We start from the raw sequence: 12,508 nt of genomic DNA, 5'->3' as shown, positions 1-12,508 counted from the left end.
TGTAGAAATTCCATGGAACATGGAAGATCTTTTTTTTATAAAGTGGTCAGCAAACAGCAGTTAATCAGTGTATGATGATTATTGTATCTAATAAAAATAAGCCAAATGAGATATGGCGGTCTGTGGAGCAATATCAATAAACCCCCGTCATACTGCATCCAGTCCTATCAAAGCAGTTATTGCAATAAAGCAGACGTAACTGTCAGGGGATGTCGCAAGGGAACATTTAATGACAGCTTACAAAAACACGAGCAAAAAGTGCCGAAGTTGAGAAGCAGGTAAATCCAAAACCACAGATCCAAACGAATTGGTGAAGACCAAATACCAAAGGCTTCACTCAAAGCGCTAAAACGACACAACAAGAGAAGCTCACAAAATAAACGTTTCTCGCCACGTCGGCTTCAAGCAACAGTCCATCGTGCTGCATTCACATCCCGGATGTTTTGGAGCAGTTTATCTGATGTCTATTTATCTATTTATCTGAAGTTTATTTCTCTAAATGACCAATAACATTCATGTAATGGCACTGAGGCGTCTGGAGGACAGCTCACCAATCACCCTATATCTATATGTTAGGGCTGTCAATGGATTTAAATATAAATTGTGATTAATTACATGATTTCCGTCGTTAACCTGTATTACCATGAGATTAACTCAAATTCACATCAACAGTAAATGCAGATTAGGTCAAGCAGGACTCAATTTGAATTCCTTTTTTTTAATCATCTAGGTTTCTTCTTCTTCTTTTTTTGCTGTTTTTATGCTGCTGCCTTCCATAGGTTACAAATATTTACTATTTACTATAACAGCACTTCAGACTCTGCTTGCTTTCCACAGCATTACTGCTCCACAAAGGGCATCCTTGCTTGCCAAACTCGGGCTTGGGCCAAGCCACATAAACTGTAGTGGTGTTACAAGGAATTTGCGAACTTCCTATTTCATTCCTTTCAAGTGCTCTCATCATGAGGGTTCTGGTATTCAGCATTGGTATCAAATAACTGGGAGGGCTGCTGATTCAGCTGTGGTTTGTAGAACTGCTGAACCGACACACGTTCCTATTATTTCAACATAGTAGTCAGTGAGCTAGGCTAAATAACAGAAACACTTTAATTCAGTCCAGTTCAACAGAACCACAAACTCCATCCTCCACAAAGATGAATGTGCAGATGAATCTCCGCCTTTCTGACGCCGGTTGAGTGTAAAATGAGCATTAGAACAGTCGTGAAGGAGGATTTATTGTAAGACCGTTAGATTAGAATACAAAAGGTTGTAAAAGGTGAGTAACTACAGTGTGTGTGTTTCCAGTAGTTTATGGATGTACATTTATTGTAGGTTTAGGTCTTCTCAGGGAGTCTGTTGATGAACATATCAACCTGTCATTTGGAAGTACCGTTGCACTAATACTCTGAGTCAATGATGGTATTACAAAACAATGTCTTCCCACACTTATGAACTTAAACCGGTTCGTCCTAACAGCGTGAGTTTACTCCCCTCTGGCTCTACTGTTTTCCTCAGAAATGTTGGTAACGGATGGAAGGATGATTGCATTACATTCATTTCACATTTAAAGTCTCACGAAATAAAGCCAAAGATATGCTGCTCTGCTGAAGCCTGCTGTGATTTCAGCTACACCGATCAGGCATAACATTATGACCACCTTCCTAATATTGTGCAGGTCTCCCTTGTGGTGACTCATCAGAGAATAGACATGGGCCTTCTGAGGGTGTCCTGTGGTGTCTGATCAACACAGTGTTGTTAGTGGGGGGGTCTTTGAGGGGAGGGGCCTCTGTGGATCATCCCACAGATACTTGATCAGTTTGGGATCTAGTGAATCTGGAGGCCAGGTCAACACCTTGTGCTGTTCTTCATGTTTTTTTTAGTTGTTCCTAAAGTGTTTTTGTGTGTGTGTCTGTGTCAGGCTGCATCCTGCTGGGGATGGCTGCTGCCATCAAGGAGTGTCATTGCTATGGGGTGGGGGTGCCTGGTCTGGTCTAGGTGGGTGCTACATGTCTAAGTAACATCCACACCAATGAATGCCAGGTCCAGAAGTTTCCCAGCAGAACATTGAACTGTCACAAGATGGTTTAAATGTTATTAACTTCTCCTTTCAGTGGTTTTAATGTTGTGGCTGATCGGTATAATTGCATTCAGCTCTGGGCTCTTCTGCCTTGTTTTTGCCATGGCATCCACACCACTACCCTCTGCCAAAGAGAGCAGCAGTTCCTTTGCTTTTAAATCTGAAACAGCTGATTTGGGACAAGGCTAAATCCATGAGTGTAAATCACTGGCGTAAACATCCTGGTGACATTTATGAGACTTTATTATATAAATTAGTTAAATGTGTGTCCTTTAAACTAGCCAAAGACGTAAAAAGCTCCAGATTTAAGATAAAATGTTTGTCTCCTTTTGTTTTTGCTCTTTCTAGCAAAGTCCCATTTGAGGAAAGAGTATTTACTGTCCTGAAGTGGCTGCAGCTGCCAGATGATGAAAGGTGGGCAGTTCCTGGGTTCAGAGCAAAGTGCTCGGTTTCCCAGTTTCGTTACTGCAACAATGAAAGTCTGTTTGATGAAATGCAGTAAAAAAAGTAAAATGTGACCTTTCCTCCAGACCAGATTTCTACACGTTATATCTGGAGGAGCCTGATAAGTCTGGACACAGCTACGGTCCCGTCAGCGGAGGGGTAAGGTCACCGGGCTTAGTCACATGTTTATTCCAGCCTTCACCACAAACGATCACTGATAAGGCTTTTTATAGCGCATTTAGAGCAGTTTGAAGTCCATTTAACCACTACAGATGAATGAGATGAGCTTTTAAAGCAGTTAACGTCCCATCAGGCTCTTTATGGGGTAATGAATAGCGTAGGCAAACCTGCGACCTTTGAAAGTTTGGCATCCTGTGAGACACGTAAACACATTTGCTGCGTGGCACGCTAACACTTTACTGTTGTTATGATCTGTGCCAAGACAGACAGGAAGAAAGCTAAATAACAAGTGATTACACGTGACTAAACTGCTGACTGAAGCACATCTGGGGTTTGGCACCGTTTCAGTTTCTGGAGTATACCTGTGCAGCACACTGGTGCACAACAACAGCCCCAAACCAGAGTCTAGGGACTGGGGGAAAACCTGTTTTGAGGATCACGCAAAACGGGAATCTTAGCAGAACTATTCTTTTGATAAGTCGTGTCACCACTCAACAGATCCATGACCTGGGTGACTGAGAACCTTCACAGACTTAGCAGGACTAGTCAATAAGGAACAGTTCTTTTTATTTGCATGTGGAACCAACACACACACACACACACACACACGCACACACACACGCATGCATCAGGTGCAGACACAAACATGTCAGATGTGTTTTAGTGAGTGGTTGTTATCATCAGCTGGTTTGTGTTTGCTCAGATTTCTTCAAAACATCAGATGAAAAGGGTTTTCTACCACGACAGGAGACTGGATAATGATCTTTAACAGCAGCTTTGTTTAAGGTTTTTAAAGCAGAGAGAAGGAACCAGAATGCATTTACAGTCTTTGGATATTTTCAGTAAAAGCGTTGCAGCAATGCAATTCAGTTGCGTTAAAAGGAATTTGCTTTAACAGGTTATTAATGCAGTAATGTTTACAGTCTTATAATATAACAGTCCTGCTCTAAATCCAGTCTCCATGAAGGTTCTGGTGTTCAGCTTTAATTTCTAATAAATTAGAGAGATGTTGATTCAAATGGATTTTCGTTTTTCATTTTTCATTTTGTCAGTCCACAAACTCCATCCTCCACAATGATCATCCAGTTGAATTACTACCTTTCTTGGAGCAGTTTGAGTAAAAAGTAATTTCAGTCTGTTTGTTGTTTACATCAGTTCACTGTCTGATAATTACTGACACTGTGTGACTCTAAGACCGATCACAGGTGGCCTCAAGGCTTGAGGCTGAAACACAAATGAGTGTCAGCAGAATGTTTAACTAAATGCAATGATTTATTAACCACAACAGCAGCTGCTGTCTGTGCATCACCTATGATGTTAATGAGCACCGGGGGTTTGTAATGTCTTGTTTTTTACTCGTAAAGAAGATAAAGGAAGGAAACAGCTGTCGTAAATGTGCATGTCTGGTTTTATTTATTATTCATCAGTTTGTCCTAAATTATCACTAGAGCTCCATAAAATCTACAAATATGAACAAAAACTATAAATTAGAATCAATTCATAGGACAACAGTGGAATAAAGCAACTACAGACTGACTTCCACTAGCCCAGGGAGGAAAGATGGGACTGTGTAGTTCCGGCAAAACAAGTTAGAACAAAACCAGACCTGACGTAAGAATCTGATTAAACTTAAAAGAACAAACAAAAAGCCGACATTAACCAAGAACAGGCGATATCAAAATACACAAGTGGCCTCCACAGCTGGAAAGTGTTCCATCTTAGCTGGGGTCCTCACAATTTACAAATAACCACTGAAGAAGGCTTCCAGACTAAAAAAGGAATAGCAAGAAGCCTCAAGCTGGACCCCTTTTTGTAGCGAATGATTAGCCAGTCTTGATTTTTAATCGACCAGTGAGTGGTTCCACCTGGCTCTAAGTAGTCTCTACTAAAGATATAGTTGTTATGTTTAGTGGTGAGGTAGATCCCAAAATACAGACACCAGGGGAGGTGGAAGAAGGAAACAAAAGAACTTGAATTCAGCTCGACAGCTCTCCAAAAAAATCTAAACAGAATAAATCCAAAAAGGGGTTCATTTGCAAAAACCAGATCTAGATGGATACCTGCTTAGGAGAAAGACCATGTGGTGGGGAGGCAGAAAGAGACCCCATGACTGCAGCTTCACTATGATATAATCTATAGTAAACTGAACTGGTCCAAGCAGATGACGTGTGGTAGCACTTAGGCTGCGTTCAGACTGCCAGCCAAAATCCGATTTTTAGCCCATTCAGATTTGAATCGGATCTCGATTTTGAAGTCTGAACAGTGACAGATCACATGAAATCCGATTTTTGCCAAACGGTTGCAAACCACATCCAGAGGTAGTTTCATATCGCATTCGTATCGGATATGGACAGATGCGTCTCAGTCTGAACAGCTCCCAACACTCAGATGGGTTTTGACTGTCCGTGACGTCACTTACGCGACGCCAGGCCAGAACCAATGCGCCAGACCGCGTGCCTATTTCCGTTGTGGAGGAGCCACGTTACGGCCACGGACAGTGATATTACAGCTATCACAACGGAGGAGGACTTTGAAAACAATTCGCCTTGGACAGAGGAAGAAACTGCATGCCTTATAAATCTTTACACTGACGTGACGTACATCCATCGTGTTGTTTGTTGTTGTTTTGCTTGTCGCTGTCGCAATTATATGACGTCTGACAAATACACGTGCTGAATGACGCTTCCGCTCGTTGCTACAGCAACCTATCAGACCGGTGAAGAATGTGGCCCAGTCTGAACAGAACCATATCCGATTTGGACACTTGCTAAAGGCAGTGTGAACAGTCAGCCCTAAAAATCGGATATGAGAAGGAATCAGATTTGAATCAGATCCGTCTGCAGTCTGAACGCAGCCTAAGTCACTCAAACTAACATCAATTACCAGTCTGCAGAGTGTTATGTGAAGTGTTGAGGCAGAACACAAAGGAAGGCAGGAGCAGGAAATGAAAGGTGCTGCAGGGAGGGCAGCTAAAATCCCCAAACATGTCAAATTTAGATTAACAGAGAAAGAAAACAAAGGTTAGAGGGAAACAGGCTGGAACATGAGGAAATGAACCGGTGATGGACAGGGCAAGACTTCATATACACACGGGAATGAGGGTTAAATGAGACACAGGTGAAACTAATGAGGGAGGAACACGCAATTGCGCAATCAGAGGGAAACCACGGGCAGGAAGTAAAGCAAGAAAAGAAAACAGAGAAGAGGGAGAAGCTTGAGAGATAAAAACAGAAAACATTCAAAAGTTCATACCGCGACAGTGGTGCTGCCAAAATGGAGCAGGTCAACGATAAGTCCTCGACTCTTCCTGCCCATGAGGATGAACCCCTGAGTTAGACACCACTGTCCTCCTCATAGCATGTTAATGATATTGCAAAATTAAGGTTTGTGTGTTAAAATGGACAATCAAAACTGCAAGACACTTGTGATGCTTGGCGTCTAATGGAGGCTTCAGAAGAAGCCTCTGGTTGGCCGTGGAGTAAGACACGAGGGACAAGCTGGCTGGGTCCGCTGGTCCATGCAGTCTGTTGCTCGAAGACAGAAAACCTCCCTGAACATCTCACTCTTTGGAATCTCAATAAAAACCAGAAATCATCTTGTTCAGTCCCCCAAACACTGACACCAACCTCATTACAAATAGCCTTGGTCCACTCTCCACTAACATTAAACCCGCTACTAGAAATCTGGGAGTCATATTTGATTCAGATCTCACCTTCGACAAACACATTAAAACAGTTGTCCAGTCCTGCTACCTCCAACTCAGAACCATCTCCAAAATTAAACCTATACTGTCTCATTCTGACTTGGAAAAAGTTATTCATGCATTAATTTTCTCTAGACTAGACTACTGTAACTCCCTCCTTTCCGGCATAAATCAAAAGTCTCTCTCCCGCCTCCAACTGGTCCAGAACGCAGCAGCTAGGCTTCTCACAGGTTTTAACAGACGACATCACATCACCCCAGTTTTAGCTTCTCTCCATTGGCTCCCTGTTCGTTTTAGAATTGATTTTAAGATTTTACTGATCACTTTTAAAGCTCGTCTTGGCCTGGCTCCACGCTATATAACAGAAATGTTGACCCCATATGAGCCAGTTCGCAGCCTTAGATCCTCGGGTGGGGGCCTCCTGGTGGTTCCAAAGTCAAGGCTTAAATCTAAAGGTGACCGAGCTTTTTCTGTTATTGCCCCTCGGCTTTGGAACGACCTACCTGAGGAGATAAGGCTTGCAGAATCAGTAACCTCTTTAAAATCACTTCTTAAAACTCAATTTTATAGACTCGCCTTTTTGTGACGTCGTCTTCGTTTTACTCTTTAATTTTTAAGTTTTGAGTTTTAATTTAACTGTGTTCCTTTTATTTGTTCTGCTTTGTTTGTCAAAGCACTTTGTAAACCCTGTTTTTAAAAGTGCTATATAAATAAAGTTATTATTATTATTATTATTATAAGAGACGCCTACACGCCACCACTAACAACACAGGACACCCTCAGAAGGCCCATGTCCATTCTCTGATGAGTCACCACAAGAGAGACCTGCACACTATTAGGAAGGTGGTCATAATGTTGTGCCTGATCCGTGTGTATAATAATATTTAATATGACTGATATCAAACCTTGCTGACTTTGCATGCAGAGTTTCTTTGGAGAACTGAAGTTGCGTTTGCTTCTCTCGTCTCCTCCAGATCATCTCGTCTCTGCAGGGCGTGGATAAGATCATGGGTCAGCTCATGAACGGCCTCAAGCAGATCGGCCTGCACCGCTGCCTCAACATCGTTGTCGTGGCCGATCACGGTAACGCACAACACACAGACAGGGACATGGCTTTACACTCATTTGTCTCTGCCAGTCCTGTTCATGGTTGAGTGTTTCTAGTAAATGCAGTGAGATATGCGCTTTTGCGGTTTCCTCACATCTTTTGAGATGGAAACCATCAGCTTTATTTAGTCTGGAGTTCCTGCGCCACATAGGAAACTCTTGCAGATGTTGAAGTATTCAGTTGCATACAGAGGTGTTTGTTTCTCTGTATTGGTTGAAAATGAAATCCAAACGGCACACTGGTTGAGTGATGCAGGACGCCAGATGCTGATATTGTGATGAAACTGAGCATTATACAATTCTATTGTGTTATTCAGTAATTTGCTTTTTCCTCTGAAAAACTCTCTTTAACTGCTTATGGTCAAAAGAGCACAAACAGCTGGTGATTCACTACATTGAAACTCGCCTCTGTTGTAAAGTCCAAGTTTCTGTAAGTCTGTTTTCTCAATATACTCAAACCAGCATGCATCTGGAAATAAACCGATGATGCAATGGTAAAACGATACACCAGAATTACAGACACAGACTTAAACACATGAAAGGACTAGATCGATCTGTTCAGTTCCTCAGAAGACGGAACGTGTTACGTAGCATCATCTCACAATTAACGCAACCCTCTAAATGCAGGTATGGAGAGCATAAGCTGCGACAGGAAGGAGGTGCTGCAGGAGCTAGTGGGAGATATCAGCGGCCTGATGGTCACAGAGGGGCCGTTCGGACGCATCAGAGCCAAAAACAAAGACACAGTATGTGAGTATACAGAGAGAACAGGAAACACTGAGGTTATTAGGAGGGCGGTAGACAGACTCAGTACGAGACTTGATGTTTTCACTCATCGATAGTCATGTAAGGGCATGAAAGAGCTACGTGATTATCTTTAATTCCAATTTCCCTTCATCTAAGCAACCATCTGGTTGGTTTTCAGAGGAACGCAATTCTCTTTCCTCACCACCTCTGATGTTCAGCCAGCCTCAAGTCCGACAAAGAATCTGGGCGAGAGAAAGAGTTTGATGTGAAGTGAGATAAACACATTAAATTAGCTAATCTTGGCCTCTCAAACAGTCTTAATATGATGCAGAACACTGAGTTCTGAATCATATCAAAGAGTTCTGTAAGATAAACAGATCACGTAAAGGTCGCACCTTGGCTAAAGTTGTGCCCCCTTTCCACAGTGGACTCAGCCGGACTTGTCTCTAACATGACTGTGAGTATTTATTATCTACCAGCAGCTACATGTTCAACTCTTTACAGTGAACGGTTCTGAATCTGTCAATGTTTTGGTGATTTCAGTGTAAGAAGCCGGACCAGAAGATCAAGGCGTACCTGAAGGCCGACCTACCGAAGCGCCTCCACTTCGCCAACAGTCGTCGCATTGAAGACGTCAGCGTTCTGGTCGAGCCTCAGTGGCTGTTTGAGAGGTACTGTACTCATGGTGCAACGGTCTACCAGGCATACGAGTGACCCACGACCCTGATGATGGATGATTTGAGGATGAGGCGGCACAGTGGTCTGGTGGTTAGCACTGATGCCTCACAGCCAGAAGGTTCTGGGTTCTAATCCAGGCCGACTGGTTCCTTTCTGTGTGTAGTCTGCATGTTCTCCCTGTGTCTGCGTGGGTTCTCTCCAGGTTCTCCAGCTTCCTCCCACCGTCCAAAGACATGCTGGTTAGGTTCATTGGTGATTCTAAATTGGCCGTAGGTGTGAGTGTCTCTCTGTGTTAGCCCTGTGATAGACTGGAGACCTGTCCAGGGTGGACCCCACCTCTAGACCAATGACAGCTGGGATAGACTGGAGACCTGTCCAGGGTGGACCCCACCTCTCTTCAGCTGGGATAGGCTCCAGCCTCCTTGCAACCCTCCAGAGGACAAGCAGTTACAGAAAATGACCAAATGATTTAAGGCTGTCCTGAACCGATCATCTGCACAGCTGATCCTCTACAGAGAGGAGCTCACACATCATTCTTAATGTTATTGCATAATCTTGATGTGACTATAACATTTAAGATTGGAAGTCTACTTGTGTCAAATGAACACTGATGTTTTTTCATCCAGCAGAGGTCGTCATACGAGCTCATAGCACAGTTATTAACATCCCCAAAGCAATGGAAGCTCAGAGAATGTAATATTTTCATGGTTTTAGCTCTAGAGACACATTGAAATCACTTTTCTGAAACTGAATAGTGGAAAGAAACATCAAGTGTCTTTACCCCTGAAGCCCGACTGAATCTTCTGGTGTGCACATGCACACATCCATCGGCTACAGCTGATATATCCTGTTATGGCTGCAGGGCTCGGAGCTAATCCCAACCTAACCTTCTTGCTGTGCTGTGTTCTTGTGATTAAAATACTGCAACTGAGTTCAGTTTAAATTTTGCCTGGACCCTTTTATGGACTGGTCTGGCATGAGAGCCAGAGGGCAGCAAGGAAATAAAGGATGGAAATGTTTGCGGCACAGTGACTCAAGATATGGCACCACAAAAGGTGTCATTAGAGCGTGGGTTGGGGAAGGAAACGAGCTGACTAAGATGTATGAAAGATGAAAAAAGAAAAACACACATTGAGACATTATCGAATTTTACCAGATATCAGTACCTAAGTCAGTAGTTGGAATGTAGGCTGGTGGTCATTCCAGTGATTATTCATGTCTTCCATGAGGTCAAAGATCTAGTTTTCCAACAGTAATGACCACAGCATCCGATGCTATGTGTGAAAATATGCAGATTAAAACCAGTGACTCTGACACACAGATGGAGTGAACTGTAAATCCGGGAGTTTTAGTATTTCTCAGAGACATCTCATTGTATGGTGAAGAAACTGAAGAACTAATCCGTGTCCCCACAGGGCTCCAGGATCCCTCACATTCTGCTCCGGTGGAACCCATGGCTACGACAACGATGTCGCGAGCATGCACGTGAGCGCTGAGGGTTCTGTTCTGTTCTCAGATATAAAAGGAGTCCCTCACAGCCTTACCATGGCCTACAAATGTCTTCCTCTTTTCTTGCAGGCTATGTTCGTCAGTTACGGCCCCAAGTTCCAGTCAAAAACAGAGATTGAACCCTTCTCCAACATTGAGCTCTATAATCTCATGTGTGGTGAGTTTATGCTGCTGTGGTCTGTAATTTAGGATTTAGGAGGCTCAGAAAGGTTAAAGCCATAAAACCAGTCCCTGTTAGCACCTGCATTCCTGCACAACACCTCAACATCTGGGCAAAAATAAAGCTTGACTTCTGATCTACTGCAGATGTGCTGGAGATTTCTCCCTCTGAAAACAACGGGACTCATGGCAGCATGAACCACGTCCTGAAGCTGCCTTACTACACCCCGACCCACCCTGCAGAGCAGAGTGGGCCAGCTCAGTGTCCACTGGTCAGTCTGGAACCTGCAGACAGCCTGGGCTGCTCCTGTCCCGCCGTGGTGGGTATCACCCCTCCTGCATATTTAGTAGCATTACACTGAAATGTGACTTCCATTTGCACAAAACAGAAAAAGGGAAGGATAAAATTCATTTCAAAAACCTCCCAGAGCAATCAAGAGCATAATAATAATTATAAATATCAGTATAAAATAGGATTGCGAGTGGAGGCCAGACAATAAATAGTTTAATGCAGGCCCTAAAGGTATGGGAGCATGGAAGGCAGCCTGGATTAGCTCAGTTGGGAACCGATTATACTGCAGCAAAGATTTGTCCGGTCAAATTGTTTGAAATATTAGACATAATGACGCACTTCACTTGAGCGCCATGGATTCGTTGGAGGACTATCTGATTCACATGTGACTAACTGATGCAGAGGTATTTGTTTTTCGGTATCAGTTGAAACACAAAGTCCAGATGGCGTCTTACCAAACTCATATGATAAGATGAGTCTGGTAACACGCCATCATAAATGAATGAGAAAGGGTTTGCTAACAATGGGCCCATTTTGTTTCACAAAAAAAAAAAAAGATAAAAGAGACCATTTCAAATTTTGATTACAGAAATTAGTTTCAAAGTCTGACTCTCTGCTCAGTGAGGTTTTACCAAGAGGGAAGCTGGAGACTAAACACAAATGACTTCATTCATTTGTTGGTGAAACCTTCAGGGACATGTTGCAGAAATACAGCAGAACCGCGTACAGTAAACACCCTCAAGACTTTATTAGTAAGTAAAGCCCGCCCCCACACCGAGATACCTTTCCTGTGTACTGTAAGCATCATTGCGAGCAAGTCCTGGCAGCATCAACACGAGATTCTCAGTAACAACTAGAGGACTGTTGTATTGACGACATGATGAGAAGATAAAATGGTACGTATCCAATTCTAACTTGACAACACACGCACTGAACTTCTTCCATTTAACTTTTTTTCCTGCTCACCCAAAGCGATGCCAGCCACACTCCCTAGCAACACCAACAAACATATGTAAACTATTATGTAAAGGTCCCACGCATCAAGACAGGGCATCAGCAATTGTTGCAGCTGCTTTACCGCCTGATCGCTCAGTTTAATCTGAGATTCTCCATGTTGGGCCAAATATTAGCCAAGGGAGCCAAGCTTTAGCCAAACTTTAGTTGACTGCTTGACCTTGTTGGAAGTTCGGCATGCAGAATTATCCAAAAAAAAGCTCCAAAGGCATCCAAAGGCAACTGGGCTTGTAGAATTTTCTTGGAGATGTTTCTTCCAAGTCTTCAGTTCTAGAAGACTGGCAGGGAGTTGCATTTCTTTAAATCTGTCCCCAAGGAGTTTCACCCCCGTCACTATCAAGGAGCAGCTCTGTTGTAAGGACATTGAACCTGCAGCGTACATTCGCTCCCTCAGCTAATGCTGACACCGCCTCCTTATCTGTGGTGGCTTCAATCACCAGGTTGTTGAAAGACACGAGTCATAACAGATTCTAATGGGTAACACCTACAGATGTTCTTATTTCAACACCAGCCAGTCACCACCAGTCTTTTAGAACTGAAGACTTGGCTGAAACATCTTCAACAAACCCAACAAGTCCAGTTTCCCCTGTTTCAGCTT

At 43.2% G+C, this 12,508-nt stretch overlaps 1 protein-coding gene across 1 annotated transcript in view; it reads left to right on the top strand.

Annotated features, from left to right (window-relative positions):
* LOC311500933 (venom phosphodiesterase CdcPDE) overlaps positions 1–12,508 on the top strand; it is a gene marked incomplete at its 5' end in the record, with an annotated part of 42,402 nt that overhangs the window by 17,820 nt on the left and 12,074 nt on the right. The window contains 9 exons of the mRNA XM_084562571.1: positions 2,426–2,491; positions 2,608–2,680; positions 7,379–7,487; positions 8,139–8,261; positions 8,684–8,715; positions 8,802–8,929; positions 10,352–10,421; positions 10,515–10,602; positions 10,752–10,924. Coding sequence (XP_084418697.1) covers positions 2,426–2,491; positions 2,608–2,680; positions 7,379–7,487; positions 8,139–8,261; positions 8,684–8,715; positions 8,802–8,929; positions 10,352–10,421; positions 10,515–10,602; positions 10,752–10,924 — 862 coding nt within the window. The remainder of the gene's footprint in view (positions 1–2,425; positions 2,492–2,607; positions 2,681–7,378; positions 7,488–8,138; positions 8,262–8,683; positions 8,716–8,801; positions 8,930–10,351; positions 10,422–10,514; positions 10,603–10,751; positions 10,925–12,508) is intronic.

The sequence above is a fragment of the Chelon labrosus genome, assembly GCF_963514085.1.
Source record: "Chelon labrosus genome assembly, chromosome: 16".
NCBI classification, from domain to species: Eukaryota; Metazoa; Chordata; class Actinopteri; order Mugiliformes; family Mugilidae; genus Chelon; species Chelon labrosus.
Note: the sequence above shows the minus strand (reverse complement) of the source record. Positions and strands in the feature narration are given on the sequence as shown.